This window comes from Carcharodon carcharias, chromosome 9 (genome assembly GCF_017639515.1).
Source record: "Carcharodon carcharias isolate sCarCar2 chromosome 9, sCarCar2.pri, whole genome shotgun sequence".
NCBI lineage: Eukaryota > Metazoa > Chordata > Chondrichthyes > Lamniformes > Lamnidae > Carcharodon > Carcharodon carcharias.
Window position 1 is genome coordinate 41,264,109 of NC_054475.1, and position 23,366 is coordinate 41,287,474.

Below are 23,366 nucleotides of genomic sequence, written 5' to 3' on the forward strand. Positions count from 1 at the left end.
GTGTATAAAATTATGAGGGGCCTAGGTAGAGTGGATAGGTCCATTTTCAGGTCCATTGGTAGAGAAATCAGTAACCAGGAGGCATAGATTTAAAGTAATTGGTAGAAGGTTAGAGAATCAAGAGTTTTTTTCACCCAGAGGGGTTTGGAACCCACTACCTGAAAGGGTGGTAGAGGCAGAAAACGTCATTGCATTTGTCAAGTACTTGTACAGGCACTTAAGCTGCCATAGACTACAAGGCTATGAACCAAGAGCTGGAAGGTGGAAATCGACTGGATAGCTCTTTTTTCAAGTAGGCACAGATGCAATGACCTTTGTCCTTTTTATTCTGTAAATTTCCATGATTCTATAAATAGCTACTTATAGGCTGGTGTAAAGAAGGTTACAGTCATGAAAAGAGCAATCATATCATGACCTATCAGTCTGCAAGTACATCCACTGATTGTACATCCAACCCCACAGTTTGCTTCCAGATTCCTGAGATACACTAAACCCTAAAAATATAGTTTAGCAAGTTTGAAAGATTTGTGGAGAGAGACCAGGGTTAACATTTCAGGTTGTTGAAAGGTTTCTCTCCACAGACACTGCCTGACCTGTTCAGTATTTCTGGCATTTGTGCTTTTATTTCAGATCTACAGTATTCTGATTTTCTGAAAGATTTGTACCTGGTTCTGCTAACCCAGCATGCAATATTTCATTTCTGTGGAATTTTGTTTGTTTTTTCATCTATGACTGCAGTTTAGAAATTCCTGAGTAAATTAATCAAAGTTATTTTCTCTGCAGCACTTTGGTTTTAAGGCTTGTTTTCTAAATAACAGACTGATCCTCAGTGTGACTCCAGGGATAGCCAAGTGAAGAGAAGCTTGCAATCCAGCTGTTTCACCTAGAGAGTCATTTTTCACATGCAGTCGACTTCTATGCACCTCAGTGACTGTGCAGTGTTCGCTTTATATTATTCATTTCAAAAGCAGATGGTTGAATGTTTTAAGCCTCAGGGCTGCCTGTCATTCTAAGTTGGCAACTGTTGGTGGAACAAACTTGGGGTGATCAATAAGGTAGAATACTTTGGAAAGGGAGAGCCAGGGGAGAAAAATATACCCCTCAAACACAAAGCCAGTCTGAACCACACACCGTCAGCTGGCTAAGCACAGAGTTATCACAGTTCTGGATATGTCTTACACTAACCCTGCAGACAATTTGTTTGAAAGGAACAAAAGTAATGGCTGATCAACAAGTTGGGATGCTTTGGGAATAGAGTGTAAGAGGATGAAATAGCAAGCTTTTGATGCTTGTGAAATGAGTGAGAAAGTTCATAGAAGCACAGAGTAATAGCAGCCTATGTCAGCTCTTTGGGAGAGTTATCCAATTAACTTCACTCGGAGAATTTCAAGGACTGTGTATATCCAATTTCCTTTTGAAAGCTAATGTTGAATCTGCTTCCACCAGCCTCTCAGACAATGCATTCCAAATCACAACTCATTGTGTAAAGAAAGGTTTTTCATCTGCACGTTTCTTTTGTGAATTATAAAACAAAATATTTCTTATATTACAACACATGTCTGAGTATTGAAATATTCCTGAGTTGCAAACAGAAAGTTCAGTCTTTATTTAGTTACTTATTTATTGCATTCCTGTCCACACCTCTCTCAAAGTCTTCCTGCAGCCCACTTTGCACCATTGGCAAGGCCACTGTTCTGAGACTTTGGTAATATGACTCCTGAATTGGAAGGAAATGATTTATTCAAATGATGTGGACCTCACTAGCTAGACTAGCATTTATTGCCTAACCCTAATTACCCTTGAGAAGGTGGTGGTGAGCCACCTCTTGAACCACTGTAGACCATGTTGTGTAGGTATACCAACAGTGCTGTTAGGGAGGGAGTTCTAAGATTTTGACCCAGAGGCAATGAAGGAACTGAGATATAGCTCCAAGTCAGAATGATGTGTGACTTGGAGGGAAACTTGCAGGTGGTGGTATTCCTGTGTGCTGGGAAGGTGCTGTTGAGGAAGCCTTGGCAAGTTGATGCAGTGTTTGTAGATGGCACACACTTCTAGCACTGTGCACCTGTGATGGAGGGAGTGAATGTTTAATGTGTTGGATGGGGTGCCAATAAAGTTTTCCTGGATTACGATAAGCTACTTGGCTGTTGTTTGAGCTGCACTCATACAGGCAAATGGAGACTGTTCCATTACACTCTTGACTTGTGCCTTGTAGATGATGGACAGGCTTTAGGGAGTCAGAAGATGAGTTACTTGCTGCAGGGAATCCAGCCTCTAATCTACTCCAGTAGCCAGAGAATACGCATGGCTAGTCAACAGTGACTGCAGTTAGTTGATGCTGGGGGGTGGATGCTAATGCCATTGACTTTGTCTTGTTGGAGAAGGTCATTCCCTGGCACTTGTGTGACATGAATGTTACTTGTCATTTATCAGCCCAAGCCTAATGGTTCACGAAGGATGCTTCATGACTGCTTCGTTATCTGAAGAATTGCAAATGGAATTGAAAACTGTGCAATCATTCGTGAACATCTCTACATCCCTCCTTTGGTTGGAGGGAAGGTCATTGATGAAGTAGCTGAAGGTGGCTGGGCCTAGAAGAGAGCCCTGAAGAATGTATGCATGTGATGCACAAAAGCAACACAAGGAGATATGGCCTCTGACCTTTCCTACAAGCTAACTTCCAGCATCCACTCAGCATCTCATCCCAGATAGCATAAGTGAAATCAGGAAGTGTCATATCAGGAATCAGAGAAGCTATTGAGCAACATTACACACTGTCACTATGCTGCCATTTTCAGGCTAATCTACTTTAACTTCTTATTTGTGAATTGATTACTTAAGGGATGACTTTTATTTTTCAGATCCTTACGTAAAGATACATCTGCTGCAGAATGGAAAACGGCTCAAGAAGAAGAAAACCACAGTTAAGAAAAACACGCTGAACCCTTACTACAATGAATCGTTCAGCTTTGAAATTCCATTCGAACAAATACAGGTACAACTATTTAGCATTTAGCGTGCTGAAAAACAGCACCCTTAGTGTGGTCAACAAAACAAAAAATTCCTGATCAAACACCTCAACAGTGCTGTCATAAAATTGCATATTTGTGTAACTTATGGAGATAGACATTACTTTCCTCAGTACATCACCTTACATAATATGATTTTCCTGCATGTTCCAATACAAAATATGCTACATGTTAAGTGTTTGACAATCACCCACAAGAAGGTTTGTCCTTCTTTCTCTGCCTTTAAGAAAACAATTAACCACTAGAATAATAATTCACTAGAATAATGCCAGGGCTTAGAGGGTTAAATTATGAGGGCAGGTTACATAAACTTAGCTGCTTGTTCATCTGTAGGAGATTGCAGGGTGATCTGATAAAGACATTTAAATGTTAATAGGATTCAGAAAGGTACATAGAGGGAAGTGATTTCCTTTGGTAGGGAAATTAAGAATGAAGGGACATAATTTCAAAATTTAGCCAAGTTATTTTTAGGGAAAGCAGGAATCACTTTGTCACACAAAGATTAGTGGCAATCTGGAATTCTCTCCCACTAAAGACTGTGGATGCTTGGTCAATTGGAGCTTTCAATACCGAGATTGCTGGTTGTTAGTCAGATTTATCTAGGGATATAGAGCTACAGCCAAAATTGGAGTTAAGGTTCACATCAACCATGCTCTAATTGAATAGTAGGACAGGCTTGAAGGGCTGAATGGCTGACTCCTCTTACTAAACCCTCAATGTTGATTCAGGTAGTCTCCTATGATTACCGTTTAGCAAAGAATGATCCATGTTTCTCTTTTATGTCCTTTTTCCTTAAATGAATGGCCCCCCAGAACAATCCCCTTATATTCTGCTCTGCTGTATTTGTTCCGTGGAGCAGGAGTTGAATGCAGTACCTACAGCGGCCATTTCAGCACCAGAAGCCTTGGGCCAGTGGCTGCTGTTCAAAATGGCAGACGGCATTTGAGGGAAGATGTATTGTAATGCTGAGGTGAATGGACCCAGGGAGTGGATTTTTACTGAACTGCATTTAATGTTTTGCCGTCTGTATTCTAATTTTAAAGAGAACAACCTCCAACACAGTTTCATGTCAGGAAATGTTCTTTTCAGCAGAGTGGGAGAATCAGCTGGAATCTCTATCAAATGAACTTTCTAACAGAAGGGAAAGCTGTTCTTAATATAGAGTGATACACATATCACCAGGGGTTCCATTACAGCATCTGTGTGCATTCATTCCCAATGGAACAGCCAAGATGAACTTTTTATGGCATTTGGAAACCCTTTATTCATTCTTTTATTATAATTCATATAAATATACCTCAAAGAGCTTTGCATGCTAAATATACCTCAAAGAGCTTTGCATGCTAAATATACCTCAAAGAGCTTTGCATGCTAAATATACCTCAAAGAGCTTTGCATGCAGTGTTTTATGATGTATAGTAGCTGTTGTTACATAGCTGAACTGCCTGGAGGAGGAGAGGCACTTCTTGGAAGAGATAGAGAGAAAATTGAAGAGCGTGACGAGCCATATCATTCTCATGATTCTTCTGGCAATTTTAAGGGTAGAAGAGGGGTTATGTTACTGGACTGATAATCCAGAAAATATGAGTTCAACCTCTACCATGATAGTTTGAATTCAGTTAGAATTTGACATGGGCTCAAATCCCACCTTGGCAGTTGGTGGAATTTAAATTCAATTAATAAAATCAGGAATTGAAGCTTGTCTCAGAATTGGTGACCATGAAATTGTCTTTGATTGTCATAAAAACCCATCTGGTTCACGAATGCCCTTCAGGGAATTGCCATTTTTACCTGGTCTGGCCTACATGTGACTCTTAACTACTCTCTAAAATGGCCTAGCAAGCCATTCAATTCAAGGGCAATTTGAGATAGGCAACAAATACTGGCCTTGCCAGTGAATAAAGGATAAATGAAAAAGCAACAGTTTTCTGCTAATGTCCATGTTCAAAGTGTTAAAGGCCCAAGATGACTTTACTGCCAACTTTTCCATCTTATACTAGAAACTGAATGTTGCTTCTCTGTGTAGCTGATTGAAGGTACTTCAGAGGTCAGTCACTTGATGTGGGTATGAAGTGGTATTCTGAGTAAGTACTCCAGCCCATTGCTGTGGTTCAGTGGTAGCATTCATGCCTCCGAGTAAGAAAGTTGTATGTTCAAGTCCCACCCCAGAGACATGAGCATAAAATCTAAGCCAGCACTTCTGTACAGTACTGAGGGAGTGCTCTATTATCAGAGGAGCTGTCTTTCAGATGAGATGCTAAACAGAGGCCCTGTCTGCACACTCAGGTCACAATATGTTGAAGAATAGGCAAATATTTATCCCTCAAGCAACGTTCCTAAAACAGATAACCTGGCCATTCTCACAATGCTGCTTATGGGATCATGCTGTGTACAAATTGGGAGTCACATCTCTACATTTTGCTACAATGATTACTTTCATAAGTACTTTGGGTAAGCTTGAGTTTGTGAAAGGTGATATGTAAATGCAAATCATTTCTTTCTTCCCACTGATGTACAGCGTCTTATACATCATTATGGCACACCATTTCCACAGCATGTATTTGATATTAAGTTTTTGGTACACCCCACACCGTCCTTCCAAATGGAAAATTTCAATGAAATTGGAGTTTGGAATTCTGAATATCACAGATTGCATCTGTTAATGTGTTAAAACAATTAGGTTTTAATATTAAATCAGGACTTCCTGCCAGGTCACCCTAAAGCAGATGGTTAAATAAATATTTAAAACAAGCAGCAGTTTCTGTGGTAGCCACTTGGTTCCACCTCTGCAGATCAGTTCTCCAAACAGGCACCGAATTAAAGGAATTCTCTTTATACTATGGATGCTCTCTGTTTTTCCATTCTCTGTGCCATTTGGCAGCACTTCTATTCAAGTGTCTGCAGATTGTGAATGCCCAAGGGAGTTGAAATTATTTATCACTGTCCCATCCATGTGTCTCAGGTCCTGATAGCTGAAGATCAGCCTGGTTTATAATGTTGTGAAGCCAGTCCTCACGCCATGTCTTTAAGGGGAAGCTAAATATTGACAAGCGGAAAGGAATAGAAGAATATGGTGAGATGAACGAAAGTGGGAACAGGCTCATGTAGACCATAAACGTCGGCAAAGATCTGTTGGCCCAAATGGCGTCATAAATTTCGATATAATTCTATTTATTTCCCATGTAATTGTGCTGATCATAAAGGGGTGACGTGTACGAAATAATAAAGCAGAGATCAGTTGAGCAATCTCCATTTTGATATTCCTGTTCTTTGTTTGTCCTGAGGCCCAGTACCCGTCTTTGTTCCAGAAATCCAACTCTATACCAAGTAACCATTTTCCACAACTCTGGTGGGCTGCAGAGGCAACAAAAACAAATCCAATCCTGTGTTTCACTACCACTGGTTATAGGCCAGCAAATGTCAGCGAGGTCCCATGTTTCTCTTTCCCAGCTTACAAACCCTGGGCTAGTTTCCCACTCTGGGTGCAATATGCAATCCAGGCACAATTTGCACTCAAAATTGTGCTAGTTTTGAGAAGTGCTTTTTCTTTTTGCCATTCACTGCTATACAAACCATTGGCTACTTATATTGATGTACAGTAGTCAGTTTCTTAGGAAATGAAAACAAAAAGTTAACAGCTTTAAGTAGGTGCCTACTGGTATCCTTGTGTCAAAAAATAATTTAATTTTTATAGTGTGTGTCAGCTGCATCTCAGTTGGTGGCACTCTTACCACTGAGTCAGAAAATTCTAGGTTCCAGTCCCACTCCAGGACATGAGCTACAAAAATCAAGGCTGGTACTCTAGCGCAGTACTGATGTAGCACTGCACTGTTGGAGGTGCCATCTTTCTGACAGCGTGTTAAACTGAGGCCTCGTCTGCTCTCAGGCGGGTGTAAAAGATTCCATGGCATTATTTCAAAGAAAGAGCAGGGGAGTGATCCCAGGTGTCCTGGCCAATATTTATTTCTCAGTCAACATCATAAAAACAGATCGCCTGGTTATCAGAGATAAAAACAAAAAACTGCAGATGCTGGAAATCCAAAACAAAAACAGAATTACCTGGAAAAACAGCAGGTCCGGCAAAATCGGCGAGAAGAAAAGAGTTGACGTTTTGAGTCCTCATGGCCTTTCAACAGAACTGAGTGAATATTAGGAGTGGGGTGAAATATATGCTGGTTTAAGGTGGGTGGGGGGGGTAGTGGTTGTAGGGACAAGCAAGCGGTGATAGGAGCAGATAATCAAAAGATGTCACAGACAGAAGAAAAAAGAGGTGGTGATATCTAAACGAATGTGCTAATTAAGAATGGATGTCAGGACACTCAAGGTACAGCTCTAGTGGGGGTGGGGTGGAAAGACTACCAGGGCATAAAAGATATTGATTTAAAAATAATGGAAATAGGTGGGAAAAGAAAAATCTGTATAAATTATTGGAAAAAACAAAAGGAAGGGAGAGGAAACGGAAAGGGGGTGGGAATGGAGGAGGAAGTTCAAGATCTAAAGTTGTTGAATTCAATATTCAGTCCCGAAGGCTGTAAAGTGCCTAGTCAGAAGATGAGGTGCTGTTCCTCCAGTTTGCGTTGGGCTTCACTGGAACAATGCAGCAAGCCAAGGACAGACATGTGGGCAAGAGAGCAGGGTGGAGTGTTAAAATGGCAAGCGACAGGGAGGTTTGGGTCTTTCTTGCGGACAGACCGCAGGTGTTCTGCAAAGCGGTCGCCCAGTTTACGTTTGGCCTCTCCAATGTAGAGGAGACCGCATTGGGAGCAACGAATGCAGTAGACTAAGTTGTGGGAAATGCAAGTGAATTGCTGCTTCACCTGAAAGGAGTGTTTGAGCCCTTGGACGGTGAGGAGAGAGGAAGTGAAGGGGCAGCTGTTACATCTTTTCCGTGGGCATGGGGAGGTGCCATAGGTGGGGGTTGAGGAGTAGGGGGTGATGGAGGAGTGGACCAGGGTGTACCAGAGGGAACGATCCCTACGGAATGCCACCGGTGGGGTGAAGGGAAGATGTGTTTGGTGGTGGCATCATGCTGGAGTTGGCGGAAATGGCGGAGGATGATCCTTTGAATGCGGAGGCTGGTCGGGTGATAAGTGAGGACAAGGGGGACTCTATCATGTTTCTGGGAGGGAGGAGAAGGCAGGAGGGTGGATGCAAGAGAGAATTTAGCAGCAGCATGAATAATTCACGAGGATAAACTGCTGAAGCATCCAGAACAATTAGGGAGAAACTGCGTTGAATTTGTTAGTAGGTTGTCGTCAGTATGGGGTACATCGATGATTACTTCGGTGCTGCTTCATGGTGTCGTTGGGACCTAGAAAAATTTATTAATTTTGCTTCCAATCTCCAACCCTCCATCATTTTCACATGGTCCATCTCTGACACTTCCCTTCCCTTCTTTAACCTCTCTGTCTCAATTTCTGGTGATAGACTGTCCACCAATATCCATTACAAGCCCACCGACTTCCACAGCTACCTCGACTACAGCTCCTCACACCCCGCTTCCTGTAAGGACTCCATCCCATTCTCTCAGTTCCTTCGCCTCTGTCGCATCTGTTCCGATGATACTACCTTCAAAAACAGTTCCTCTGACATGTCCTGCTCCTTCCTTAACCGAGGTTTTCCACCCACAGTCGTTGACAGGGTCCTCAATCATGTCCGGCCCATCTCCTGTGCATCCCCCCTCACGCCTTCTCCTCCCTCCCAGAAACATGATAGGATCCCCCTTGTCCTCACTTATCACCCCACCAGCCTCCGCATTCAAAGGATCATCCTCCGCCATTTCCGCCAACTCCAGCATGATGCCACCACCAAACACATCTTCCCTTCACCGCCCACCCCCCCTCCCCCGGCGGCATTCCGTAGGGATCGTTCCCGCCGGGACACCCTGGTCCACTCCTCCATCACCCCCTACTCCTCAACCCCCACCTATGGCACCTCTCCTTGCCCACCCAAAAGATGCATCACCTGCCCCTTCACTTCCTCTCTCCTCACCGTCCAAGGGCCCAAACACTCCTTTCAAGTGAAGCAGCATTTCACTTGCATTTCCTCCAACTTAGTCTACTGCATTCGTTGCTCCCAATGCGGTTTCCTCTACGTTGGAGAGACTAAACGTAAACTGGGCGACCGCTTTGCAGAATACCTGCGGTCTGTCCGCAAGAAGACCCAAACCTTCCTGTCGCTTGCCATTTTAACACTCCACCCTGCTCTCCTGCCCACATGTCTGTCCTTGGCTTGCTGCATTGTTCCAGTGAAGCCCAACGCAAACTGGAGGAACAGCACCTCATCTTCTGACTAGGCACTTTACAGCCTTCAGGACTGAATATTGAATTCAACAACTTTAGATCTTGAACTCCCTCCTCCATCCCCACCCCCTTTCTGTTTCTTCCCCCTTCCTTTTGTTTTTTCCAATAATTTATATAGGTTTTTCTTTTCCCACCTATTTCCATTATTTTTAAATCCATATCTTTTATGCCCTGGTAGTCTTTCCACCCCACCCCCACTAGAGCTGTACCTTGAGTGTCCTGCCATCCATTCTTAATTAGCACATTTGTTTAGATAATATCACCACCTTCAACACCTCTTTTTTCTTCAGTCTGTGACATCTTTTGATTATCTGCTCCTATCACCGCTTGCTCGTCCCTACAACCACACCCCCCCACCACTTCTCTCCACCCCCTTCCCCCCCAGCTCCTTAAACCAGCTTATATTTCATCCCTCTCCTAATATTCACCCAGTTCTGTTGAAGGTTCATGAGGACTAGAAATGTCAACTCTTTTCTTCTCCGCCAATACTGCCAAACCTGCTGAGTTTTCCAAGTAATTCTGTTTTTTGTACCTGGTTATCATATTGCTGTTTGTGGGACCTTGCTGTGTGCAAATTTGCTGCCATGTTCCCTATGTTACAACAATGGCTACACTTCAAAAGTACTTTACTGGCTGTAAAGTGTTTTGAGATGCTCAGTGGTTGAGAGAGGTACGATATAAAATGCAAACCTTTCTTTCTTTTAGACCCCCTAGGGAGAGCCAGCTGCAAACAGGTGTGTTTAGCAGAAATGAACTCTGGTCATTAATTCACTCTGGGGGCATGGGCAGTTGGGTTTCTGGCGCAGAAAAATTCATGGATCTTCAGTTAGCACCATGGTTAATATTCCCTAGTCTTTTGCACTGGTTTCGCCAATTTTGGGTTAATTGTGCAGAAAAAAAGCACAACCGTGTGGAAACTCCAGGTCCTGCAGTCCTGGCTGAGAACCAGTTCAGACCAGGCCTTCAGACTTGAAGTCTTCTATGTCTTCTTAAATGGCACCAAGCGGTGCAGTTACCCACTGAGCTAAACCTTAAATTGAGTAATTAAAAATATAAACTGTAATACTAAAGCAGGACAGATGTACCTTCAAACCAACAGTGCACTTTGGGTTCTCATGATTGATTTGGACAGGTCCTCATTCAGTTGCCACCAGCAGATCACTACATCCAAGATTGTCACAATACATCTGCATCACTTAAAATCCCTGATCTCACAAAAGTCTTTCAATACTAGTATAAAACTGCTGCACACAATATTGATCATAATGCCAGCAAGGTCACTGTACATTCACATACCAGCATTTTAAACCTATTCATTTTCTTAACTTTAAAAAAGAATGATACATCCTTCCTAAGTACCCCAGCTCACTGGAGGCTGAAGTTTCTACTTTTGTTGTTCCATGGTCAGACAGGCAGGCAGATGGTTACAGGGACTTGGGCTGATGGATTGGAAGTGGCAGAATGTTTTAAATTCAGGTGGCTGATTGAGAACAGTCAGAACATCATGACTCAGACAGGCTGAGAGAGGCAAGAATGTCAGGACTGAAGTAGGCCAAGAGAAATAAATAATAAAGCACCTGAGCTCTAGCAGAACAACTGAGAAAGATAATGCATCAAGCAGGTAGAGTTGATGCATCAAAATCCAGGCTACAAATGATTCAGAACTGCAGTTAAAAGACAGTAGATTTGATTTTGAAAACACAAATTAGCAGTACTGTACCTCCAATTCTTTCAGGAGAGGATTTCACAGGGCACTCACAGCACAAGCTTTGAAATTCTTCCCCATGATGAACCAATGGAGCATAATGAGGAACTGTATTGCTAGTCCAATCAATAGAACTGATCCTAAAGATTCATCATAAACAAATACACTCACAGTCTTGTACCAGACATAACCTTCCACTGTATCCACTGTCTACTCATTTAAAGGAAATACAGTTTGAATTGTCATCAAATTTTTGGAAGCCAACTTTTTTGAGGAAAAAATTCGAGGAATGATATACTTTCACAAAGGCTAAATACTGCGGACGCTGGAACGGAAAAATTCAGCAGGTCAGGCAGCATCTCTGTTTCTCTCCACAGGTGCTGCCTAGCCTGCTGAGTTTTTCCAACATTTTTTGTTCTTATTTCATGTTATACTTTCACTTGGTTGCTAAACCCCCCCTTTATGAGGCGTATAGATCCTGATAATAGTTAACTTCCTCTCAGAGAGACATCATGCACATTAATATGTTAGTAACAAAAGCCACATAATTTAAAATTGTAAATTTGTGATTAATGAATATAGTATTTAGTAAATGGCATGCATCTGTTAAATACATTCTGCAACTTCAGAATGCTGCTCCAAGTGAAAGACAGACCATCTGCTCAGCATAATATGCACCCATGAGTATCTAGTGATAATTATCCAATGTAGAAAGCTTTACTTTGCATTTCTGGCATCATTTCCTTGAAGTATTTGTGCAAATGCAATAATTTGCAAAGTGAATCTGAGTCAAAATATTGATGCCTGAATTATTTTGTAATTAAATATTGCTCCACTTTTGGTATGATTCAAGGATGTGTCATGACTGATTGTGTTCCTTGATTGGGACATACTTCAAATTGGATTGCTTGTTACTTAAAGTGTAGTTTATTTTGTTACTTCTGTTTTTATTTGGAACTAATCATCTCCTGTGATGTTACATATGGGAGTTGAGAGCAAGTTTAGAGGCTGTGGGGATAACGGAATCGAGGTGGGGCAGGAGAGAAGGAGAGAAGAGGCACGGGGTGAGGACAAGTGGAAGGAAAAGGGATGAAGGTGAAAGGAGGAGAGGAGAATAAGGAAACAAGATAGGAAGGGGACAGGAATGAGAGGGAGGTGATGTGGAAGAATAAAGTTAGAGAACAGGATGGAGGAGATGAGGCATTCAGGAGGGATGAAGAAACAGCCAAATTTTCTGAGGTAATGGGGGTGTGATATGCTGCAGCAGAGTTGGGGGATGGGGGAAAAATATACGAATGGCAGAGGGAGTAATAAAGCATCAAAAAAGGGGGAGTGAAGCATCAAAATCTAGGTTACAAACTATGCAAAATTTCTGTTAAAATATGAGAGTCTTTATCTTGTAAGTAGAAAAGATTTAAACCTCACCCAACACCAGCAAATACAGATTAGAAGCAATAATTAATGTTTATAGAATGCCTTAACTTAGAAAAATGTTCCTAGGTGCTTCAAGAAGACATGATCAGAAATAAGTGGATGGCAAGCCAAAGAAAAAGATATTAGATAAAGTAACCATAGGCAGGTTTAAAAAGGATCTGAGAGAAGGGGAAGTTGAGGAGTAGAGAAATGGAACTCCAGAAGCTGGGGCCTTGCATCTGAAGACATGGCCACCAATTGTGGGTGAGATGAGATGTACAAAAGGTCAAAATTGCAGGAATGGAGTGTTTGACGAAAAGGCTGAAAATGGCTGCACAGATAGGGAACAGCAAAGCCATGAAGGGATTTAGATTGAAGGTCAGAATTGCTAATTCATCGTAATTCATAAATTGGTCTTTAATTTTAATCTATGCCTAATTCACGTCAGCTGTTAAAATAGATACTCTTCTCAGTTGCTGCCTCTAGTGCCCTAGGCTGTAAGCCTAGATCCATTGAAAATTAGATTGATCTCTGTTACATTTGGAGCAGTATTGTTTTGTTCCTAGATTTGACAATGGTCAGCAATGTACCACGACAGAAATATGACAGGCAACTTTCCTGAAAACCATTCTGTCTGTCATCCCTTTAGAGAGACTGATAAGCAGTTGAGCAAAGGCCTTTTAGTCCAGCTCATTTCCCACCCACCTCCAAGTCCATGCACAGGGGAAGAAAGTTTGGCAACATCATTACATGTTACATTCCCAGCAAGTCAACACTTCAAAAATAATAATTGAAACCTGTCAAAAAAATCTCCTCCCTGCTGAATTGAATTAAAGCCCATGTTTAATGGTTTAATTCTGTACAGAACACCACAGGCTCTGAAGATCTATGGGATTACTGTATTTCTATCCCTCTGGCCTGCTGAATAGAACAGAAGTCAGCAAAAACAAATTTTCTTAAGTTCAATGGCTAACAATGAACTTCAGCAGGAATTTGGTCAACTTTTAAATATTTCAATCCAATTACAAAGCTAAAACATTATGGGTAGAATCTTCCCCCCGGTCGGGGGGTTGTGCGGGGGTGGGCGTGATTGGCGCCCCTGATCGGGTCTGCACTGCCATCTTATGTGGACGGGCCAATTAAGGCCTGCTCAGTGTGACGCGCACCCGGAAGTGTTGTGTGGGCTGGGCAAAAGAGCGTAGAAACCTCTGTGCCTCAGGGAGATTAATTTCACTTATGAAACATTGATTAAAGGTAAACAAAAACTCTAAGGACATGTCCCCTCATGTGAAACTGTCACATGAACTGGGACAGGTCCATTAATTTTATTAAAAGCTTGTAAAACACTTTTAAAATGTTCAGGAAACCTCATCCCGCCCGTGGATGAGGTTCCATGAAAAATGCGAAGGCCGCCTGGGCTCTTCGCCTGCCCGTCAACCTTGAGGTTGGACAGGCAGCTCAGTTTATTAGTTTAATTGATATTTAAATGGCCTTTGACAGTTCGGCGGGTGCGTAGCCGACTCAGGTGCGCACCTGCCAAACTGAAAATCTAAATGACGTGCGGTGATGTCACCACATGTCACTTTACGCTTCAGCAAATGGGCCCCCCCCCCCCAACTCACCAAGCCAAAGATTCTGCCCTACAGCTAAGTGATAATTGTTGTGACCACAACTGGTGTTAATTGCTACGCAAACCAAATCCCAGAGGGAAACTTGACTTACAGGACACAATCTTTTTTTTTGTAATCTGGTAATGAGAAGACAACGTACCAATCTGAGCAGTAAGAGATCTGGTAACACTTTTGGGTTTTTAAAAATTCAAAGTAAAGTTTTATTAACAAGGAAGAAAAGAAAACTGAAGCACATAAGATTACAGTCTTACAAAACACTTCCCCAAAACTCTCTACTTGGTCAAACCCACAAGTGCACACTTTCAAGGCAACACTCCCTTATAGATATTTAAATATGAAATCCAGTAATATCACACTAGGCAAACTGCTGTAGCTTCAATAAATGTGTATTATATGACCTTTACCTGCTTCCACTCTGCTATGGAATTCATTTCAGAATAATGCTTCCTGCAGCCCAAGACTTTGCAACAACTCAAACAGCTCCACCTGCCTCCAGCCATCTCCAGCTTAACAGCCATCCAGGTCAACAGCTTTCCAGCCATCTCTATCTCAACAGCTCTCCACAGTAACTCTAATATGCCTTTTTGCCCCTTTCATCTTTGTTCCATTGTTCTCGCACACCACTTTGAAACTCAAACTCTTCCAAATATAAGAACTTTCATGTTTCCATCTTGCCTTTGTTTTTGGGTCAATAAAACATCATATCGCTGCTACTTGTTTACATATGAACTCCTGCAAGATGCAAACATTTTTCTTGTCATGTCTGACTCCCCTTTGCTATTTAAACAAACTCTTAACTTATCTAAAAATGCAAATGTTAGATCTAAACTATTTATTTGTACCTCAAACCTAACATCTCTATCCCTTTTCATGTTTCCAAATCCCCAGACAATTTGACTCTTATCAAACTCTTCCCAGCTTAATTAAATCATACACACAGGCATCCAGCCTTCTTTACAGAATAACACAATATTCCCCAAGATTTTTTTTAAAAATCCATTCTCGCATAATCACAAGTGGCTTGTATTTGGATCTAACCTGGGCCTATCTTTTCAAGCAGCTGAAATGGTGCAGTGAGTGTGGGGAGGGGGAAGGAAGAGTGCCTCAAGACCTTGCACGAGCAAAAAAAGAACAATAAATGACTATGAATAATGAATAAAAAATATGCAAGATGCCCAGGCTGTTATAAAATTACAAGATACCATTTTAGTCCAAAAAGTCCTTGAGGAAGAAAATGGATTTGACCTTAATCTTTGCAAGATATAGATAAATATTTAATGATTCTTCAAACAAGTTCCAATGCCCCATAGCTAAAGAAGCATATATATTTTATTTTGTAAAAAGAAATTTTCAACAAATGCTTTTATCTCTGTGCATCACATGGGCATTAATCGTTTTAGTGATTAAACCAAACTCCCAACTATTTGTCTGTTTTCTCAATGTGTTAGTAGAACAAGGTAATGAAGCCTGGGAAGCAGTATTTTATCAATGCCAGTAGCTTGACTTTTTGATGTTTCTTTATCATATCCCTCTGTAAATATTGGTACACTCTAGTGGACACCCACCCCCTGCAAATATTGGCATGCTCTAGTGAACCCTCTGTAAATATTTGCACACAGTCTATATTGGTATAGGGAGGCTCCAGTGGGACCTTCTGTATTGGTACACTACTGTGGTACTCCTGCAAATACCAAAACTTTCCCAGAGATTCTCCGTAAACACAGGCATATTCCCAGGAACACCCTGTTCTGACTTGTGCTAGTGCAAACTACACAAAGAAAACCGTGTCTCTATTACAGAAGATGTTCTCATCATTATATAATTGGAAAAATAATTAAGTCACCAAAACTGATGACAGGGACAGAAATCTGAAGATCTTGCAAGCCTCAAGAAGACTCTTGTGCACTTTCTTGAGAAGAAGGTCTAACTTGTGCCTCTGAGCCATGACAATCCTCAAAATCCAACCGCCAATGTCCATCCAAAATATCCATGTTCCTGTACTCATTATTTAAATTGCTGTATCATTCTGCTTTGACTTGGTGGACTCAAAGAGTTGAAAAGGGCTGTTTTTAGCATTATTTTTTCATTGGTAGATAAATCCTCACTCAGAACAAGAAGATTCATTAACAAAATAATGACTGAGAATTTAAGTCTACAGATTAACAGAAATTTCTTATAGAAGGGATGTTCGAGTTTTCTTGTTCTGTGTCCAAATAACGTGGAGCCTCAGAGAAAATGTTAGATCAAGTGTTTGCATGTCTTTAGGTATCCATGTTCTCTACTAGCATCCTCGGGGAGCTCATTGTTTGATCTAAATGTGTAGAATTGTTGATATAAGTTCATGTTCGACGGCCATCATTATCAATCTCAGGGGGATTTCTTGGTAAGGCAGAGGATGATGTGGTTTCAGTGTTCCATACTGACCATCTTTCTGCTAGCAGATTGCAGAAGACCCTGGGTTGTGGCCACTGATATACTCTAATTCATGCAACCACAATCTTGCTTTTAAATTAAGAAAATCAAACATTTAGTAGAAATGTGTCACATTGTTGCATAGCTAACAATTTGCAAGTATATATAGTTATGTACTAAAGTGAATCCTGTATATTGCTGTGTGTACTTAATATCTTTTGTTTAGGTTGTTTGCTTTGGGGAATGGAGAGGGGTTCTTTTGAGATTGGAGGGCATTAGAGAAGTGGTCCATTTGTTTTGCTTCAGATGTATTCAAATATCAGTTGAATTAGCTGGCAAATCACACTCAATACTTAAATACAGTTCAAATTTAATTTCTGTTGTCTTATGCAATATAAATGCACCTTATGTCAGTCAGACTCAAGTACTGCCAAATCTACTCAACTGCTATGAAACTGGCAAGTGATAATTTGGGAATATATCAAAACCCATGTTTTCCTTCTGCTATCTTCATGCATAAAAACAGAATTTTAAATGAAAGTAACAATTCACAAAGTCCGCCATGATTCCGTTTGCTGGAGAAAGGCAATGGGATAATCATAATCTGCTCTGATTTTCATGCTCCAGTGTGTGTTTGAGCATGTGCTGGAGTGTGTCTGAGTGCTTTTTTTTTTTAATGATGATCGGTAGTTTCTAATGAGACTACCATTTTATTAATTGAGTTTAAACTCCCCCAGCTGTTGTAGTGGGTTTTGAACTCATGTCTCCAAAACATTAGTCTGGGCCTCTGGATTACTAGTCCAGTAATATTACCACTATGCTCCTGCCATCGTTCACTGCGGCTTTTACAGTGGGTTGACAAGATAATGAAGAGGAGTGGTAACCCCTGATATTTCCCCCATGTTTCGCTCCAATTAACTATTGCCCCTCAAGATCAGAAAATACAGCACAAACAAGGGATCGAATCGCAAACTTCGATGGTCTCTATTGCTTAACCTAACACTTGGTACCCCTTTTATCAGCAATGCCAAACCTGTCATGCATTTGTATGCTTGTCTCTGTATAAGCATTGACGTTTTCTGACAGGGCCTTGTCCAATATAGTCCATGTCCAAATGCAGCAAGACCTGGACGATATCCAGGTTTGGACTGACAAGTGGCAAATAACATTTTCACAACACAAGTGCCAGGTTATCGCCATCTCCAACAACAGAGAATCTAACTAACACCCCTTGATATTCAATGGCATTACTACCGCTGAATCCCCCACTATCAATATCCTGGGAGTTACCATCGTCCAGGAACTGAACTGAACTAGCCATGTAAACACTGTGGCTACAAGAGCAGGTCAGAGGCTAGGAATCCTACAGCGAGTACCTCAACCTCCTGACTCCCCAAAGCCTGTTCACCATCTACAAGACACATGTCAGGAGTGTGATGGAATACTCTCTACTTGCCTGGCTGAGTGCAGCTCCAACAACACTCAAGAAGCTTGACATCATCCAGGACAAAGCAGCCCACTTGACTGGCACTCCTCCTACAAACATTCACTCCCTCCACTGCCAATGAACAGTGGCAGCAGTGTGTACCACCTACAAATGCACTGCAGGAATTCACCAAAACCCCTTAGGCAACACCTTCCAAACCCATGACCACTACCACCTAGAAGAACAAGGGCAGTAGACACATGGGAACACCACCACCTGGAAATTCCCCTCTAAGCCACTCCCAGATTGACTTGGAAATATATCACTGTTTCTTCACTATCGCTGGGTCAAAATCCTTGAACTCCCTCCCTAACAGCATTGTGGGTGTACCTACACCAAGTGGACTGCAGCGGTTCAAGAAGGCAGCTCACCACCACCTTCTCAAGGACAATTAGGGATGGGCAATAAATGCTGCTCTAGCCAGCTATGCTCACATTCGGTATATGAGCTTTATGTTGCTTTTTTTTTAAAAAAACTTTGTTCATTTCAAAAAACTTTCTCTAAGGTAATAGTGACAGAATGAGGGCATTTGGAAGTTTTATTGAATGTCGTGTTGTATTCTGATCTTCAGTACTTCTTTATCTCTGCGATAAACTGACAGTGTGAAGCATAACATCTGCAGCAAGCTATAGATTTTCTGCATTCTTACATAAAATGCCCTGCAGCTTGTTTCAGGGAAGCTATCCCCATTACGTGCTTCATGAAAGCAGGATCAAGTCTGCTTCTTAATGCACTAAATCTAACAGGGGCATGTCCAACCAATATTGCTAGATTAGACTTTTCCCCCTATTGCTTTACAAAGCTTAAAATTCATGCCTAGAATTAGATTATTATGAAGGGATAATCAATTTAAAAGTAGCCAACTATTATTGGCTCCCAATAATCATCTTGTGTTTTCTTTTATTTAACATGCAGAAAGTCCAGGTTTGCGTCACAGTCTTGGACTACGACAAGATTGGCAAAAACGATGCCATCGGCAAGATTTTTGTCGGCAGCAACGCCACCGGCACAGAGCTTCGACACTGGTCAGACATGCTGGCAAATCCCAGGCGGCCTATTGCACAGTGGCACTCTCTAAAACCAGAGGAAGAGGTCGATCTAGCTCTTGGCCTCAAAAAGTGAAATCATTCCCACCGTCCCACAAACTCCTCATTGATCAGATGCTATCAATACCTCAGTTATGCGCCATTCTCCATTAACCCTTTGGGGGTTACTGTAGCATCTTTGCACCATGACAAATATATATGCAAATTTAACGTGTTTTGTATTTTTTTTCATTTTTACGATTGCTGTTACGAAAAGAGTTATAAAATTTGTGTTTTGTACTTTAGAACCGTGATATTCAAACCTTATAATTTTACACAATCTTGTAAGTTAATTATTGATGGAATATCTATGCTTTGAAAGGTGCAAGAAAATCCAGTACTCAAAGGGTTAAGACATAATTAGTTTTGGTACACATTAACCACCATAGTTCTGAACTAATAAATAAGCCATCTGAGCCTCCAAGTTGTATTCCAAATTTCCCTAAATGCTCACTTCTACTTTCTGCGGTTTTAGCTCTATTATGAAATTCGTGTTGATAATGCATGATGATAATTTACTGTAAATAGCAGCATGTTCAATGCAAACTCTTGTGTAGGTGTAAGTTGTCTATGGTTTACAATCACATGCATCTGCTGTATATTTTTATGATGATGCTTCTATTTTACATAATGTGAATGGACTAGAACAAGCTAAAGTGAAAAGCCATTCATTTGATTCACACCTGGAGACTGGTAGAGCAATGACATCACATTATGATACTAAAGTGAAGCCTTGATGGCCTACCTAATGGTGAAAGCTGCCATTCTATACAGTTGTTAAGATGCAACTCACTTCGCTAAGTGATGCTGCAAATGCCTTTTTTTAAAGTCATGGCTGGCTGAAAGTTTGTGGTTTAAAAATGAGATGTGTTTAGGTAGAAGGATATAAACCCTTACATCCGAAGTTCCTAGAAAATATTGTAACAATCCTTTAAGACCCTATACTGCACTTTTAGAAATATCTGTCTGGTTGCATAAATTCTGAACCAAGATAACAAACCATTGTGCTATGGGTGCCTAGTAATCTTTTAGAGACTGGAAATCTCATATCCTTTATAGGCTTCCACCTTGTGTTAATGGCTGTCCAAATAAGCTTAGTTTTCATGGTGGAGATATTTCTCAAACTGCTAATCCCTTACAGGCACCTATAACACAGTCCACATCTGTTCAATTCAAATAGAAGTTCACTCACCCTGATCAGGAGTGCATTGACCATGACTTTACCGCAATTATATGCAGTTGAATGATATTTGTTTTAAAGCAAAACAGAATTTGTCTACCTTGTTTTATTTCTACGGAATCCAGAGAACTATTCTGAAAACCAATTTCACTGCAATTGGAGCCTCGTACTTTGACATTACAAAAAGATTTTATATTTATGGGTTCAAGTCAGATTGAGATGAGTTTGGTGGGGCAACATGGAATTTGGAGGAGGATATTCCACAAAATATGTGAATCGGAGGTGGAAGACTGGTGATAATATGCAGTTTAACGTAAAATTATTTGCATAATTTTAACAATGAAATCTCATAACTATTTATTGTTCACACTTAAGATGAAAAGAATAGAGTAAGAGGATGCCACCCCCGACACTACCACCACATTTCCTCCCCCCACTCCTGCCTCTATTTTCCTGATAAGTGATATTGCACTTTGCCAGTCTGCTGCTGCTAATCACTGTGCGTGTGTGTACACACTTAGGACAGGGACAATTGCTGAATGCAATGTAATGCTAACATCAACTCAAGAAAGAAGAAATGCATTGATGTCTTTAAGATTACAAAATGACTGAAGAAGTTATCGTGCATTGCAATTTTGATGGTCAAAATTGATGGTCTGTTTGTACAGTAACAAATCTTACTAATGAAACTGCCTAGGACTGAATTTTTGATGGATTATTATAATATTACCTATCGCTTTAAAAAGATTGCAATCATTAAGTTTTACTGTACAGAGACACATTAATATTAATGTGCTTAAGCTTTTTTTTGCTATTAGTCATGTTAGCTGGCTGCCTGATATTGAAGTTGATGTTGAGCAAGATGTACTTCATCCTATTTTTTACAAAATGAGATAAGTAAATGTATGTGACACCCCTCACTGTGATACTCTTGTTACGGAAGGAACAATATCTGTTACAGTATGAGTGGTGATGCTGTCCTCTGGCAATGAATACAATTCACAATCCCTCTCCCGCATGCTTCTCCCCCACACCCCCCAACTATGCCACTCCAATGTGCACTTGAATTCTCATTTGAATTTCTGCACACTTGGTGCCGGGGTGGGGGGGGGAGCGGTTCAGGTGGGAGGGATGTTCTTACCAATGAATTCTGTAAATATTTCCATCAAAAACCTTGCCAAACAAATGAGTAAACATGCGTGAATATTTGAATCGCTCATCAGAAAGCTAAAATGCCTCATTTACTGGTATAGAAGCTTTATTGTTCAAAATTTCTCCTGCAATGAGAGATACTGGCACACTCCCAGGCACCCTGAATAAGGGAATCACATTGCTTCAGGCAAATAGACTGAGTTGGCTGTGTATCTCTGTACGTACTGAAGCCATTAATAATGAGAGGAAATGTATATTTTGCACACATTTCTAAAGAAGTCAATGGGGCTAATTCAGTGGCTTTGAAAACTGGCAATGATCATTCTACATATCTGTTAAGTTTCATAAAGGCCTTCATTACAGCAGTTTTGGTGTGATGGAAATCAACTTCAATTTCATCCCCCCTGAAGGATTCTGCACACAATAGCATTGAGTACCACTAGGACACTTTCATGTTAATTCCTGCAAATGTATATTTCAATAAGTGCACAAAAAATAACTTCCACATAAAATAGGTCATGTTGGAGAGGTTACTTGTAATTTTGTGAATTTGGTTGAGATATTTTCTTGTTATGTAGATATTTATAAAGCTGAAAAATAATGGATTAGTAAGTGCCATAGAGACATGTAATGGTACTCATTAGGCATATAAAGGATAGTCATGTTGAAGAACAGAATTTAATGCTGTTGGTTTGCAGAAATTTTCTTTGCTGGGTGCAATTTTGCTATTTGCTGCCTTGCTGAAGGTGTCAATCTGAAATTCTTGGTTGACCATGTCATTTCCTAAAGCTGCCAAGATATCAAGTAATGACCAAACTGAGATTTGGATTAACTTGAAAACTGAACAATGCAGAATTGAAGGCATAAAATAACTCTTTGAACCAACTAATCACATGCTTTAGATTTGGTGGGTCATCCAGTACCAAACTGAGACTCTTGATTAGCTGTTCCTAAGAGATGGTCAATAAACAGGTTCACTCATTGGTTGCTGCCAATGGCTTAAAGTTTGTAATATAATCATGAATTAATGAATGCTATAAGAAATTACTTGTAGTGGATTTTGTAGCTTTTTAAGGCACCCAGTCAAGCTGGCATGGCTGCTATTCCTGTCACAGAGATATTAGCACTATTGTTGGACTGGACATTTTTTTTAAGTGCAATTAAACTATTCCCACCATTTTAAAGAGTTGTTTTAAATTCTTCAATAAGAAAATCAGTTTTAAGAATACACAGCAAAGTTCTTGTTACAGATATAAAAGATCTTGGCTATCAGTTTTGAATTTGGTTCTTTTTTATCTGGCACACAAGGATATAGATTATTTCTTTAGCTTATTTTTTGTTATCTTTAACATAGACACAAACAGTAAGGCATAATGTCCTGCTATTTGAAAGCTCAGTGCTATGAGGTTATTTTACTCACTTGGCTGGGTTCAGATGATTCAGAATCTTGATTAAATGGAAACAGTGTGTAGGTGGATACTACATGCTGCACTAAAGATACATTTGCACCATTACTGTGGTATGAAGTGGTTCTGTAAATTCGATGATTAGCAGTCTTCTGCAACAATACAATGAACTTCCTTGGTACCCAGGGAAATGGAATATAAATTACTGACTCCCTGGTTTCCAACTTGGGAGATTCTATTATAATTTCAGCTATCACCAACGGATTTTAAAAACAAAATCAATATGTCATCACTGACTGGTAAAGACATAACATGACCAAGTGGCTATAAGACCAATGCTACCAACATATACCTGTCTAGCAGTCACTCTTGCTGGCTAAATTGAATCTCTATTAGATATAAAAGCCAACACACCCTTAAAGAAATTTAAGTGCAATCTTTAGATGAACTAATGGTGTGTACTTACCTCTTGTTGCTGAACAAAATCCATTGCACTTTCTGCAGATCAACGGATGTAGGTTTTATTTTACTTGGAACAACCCAAAGCACTCTTTGATGTTGTTTG

The 23,366-nt window shown here is 40.6% G+C and overlaps 1 protein-coding gene across 2 annotated transcripts in view; it reads left to right on the forward strand.

The window, feature by feature from the left end:
• Positions 1-21,319, forward strand: part of LOC121281775 (synaptotagmin-B) — a 261,001-nt gene extending 239,682 nt beyond the window's left edge. For both annotated transcript variants that reach the window (XM_041194744.1, XM_041194745.1), the window contains exons 8-9: positions 2,862-2,995; positions 18,894-21,319. In XM_041194744.1, coding sequence (XP_041050678.1) covers positions 2,862-2,995; positions 18,894-19,100 — 341 coding nt within the window. In that variant the 3' untranslated portion in view covers positions 19,101-21,319. The remainder of the gene's footprint in view (positions 1-2,861; positions 2,996-18,893) is intronic.
• The last annotated feature ends 2,047 nt before the right edge of the window (positions 21,320-23,366 follow it).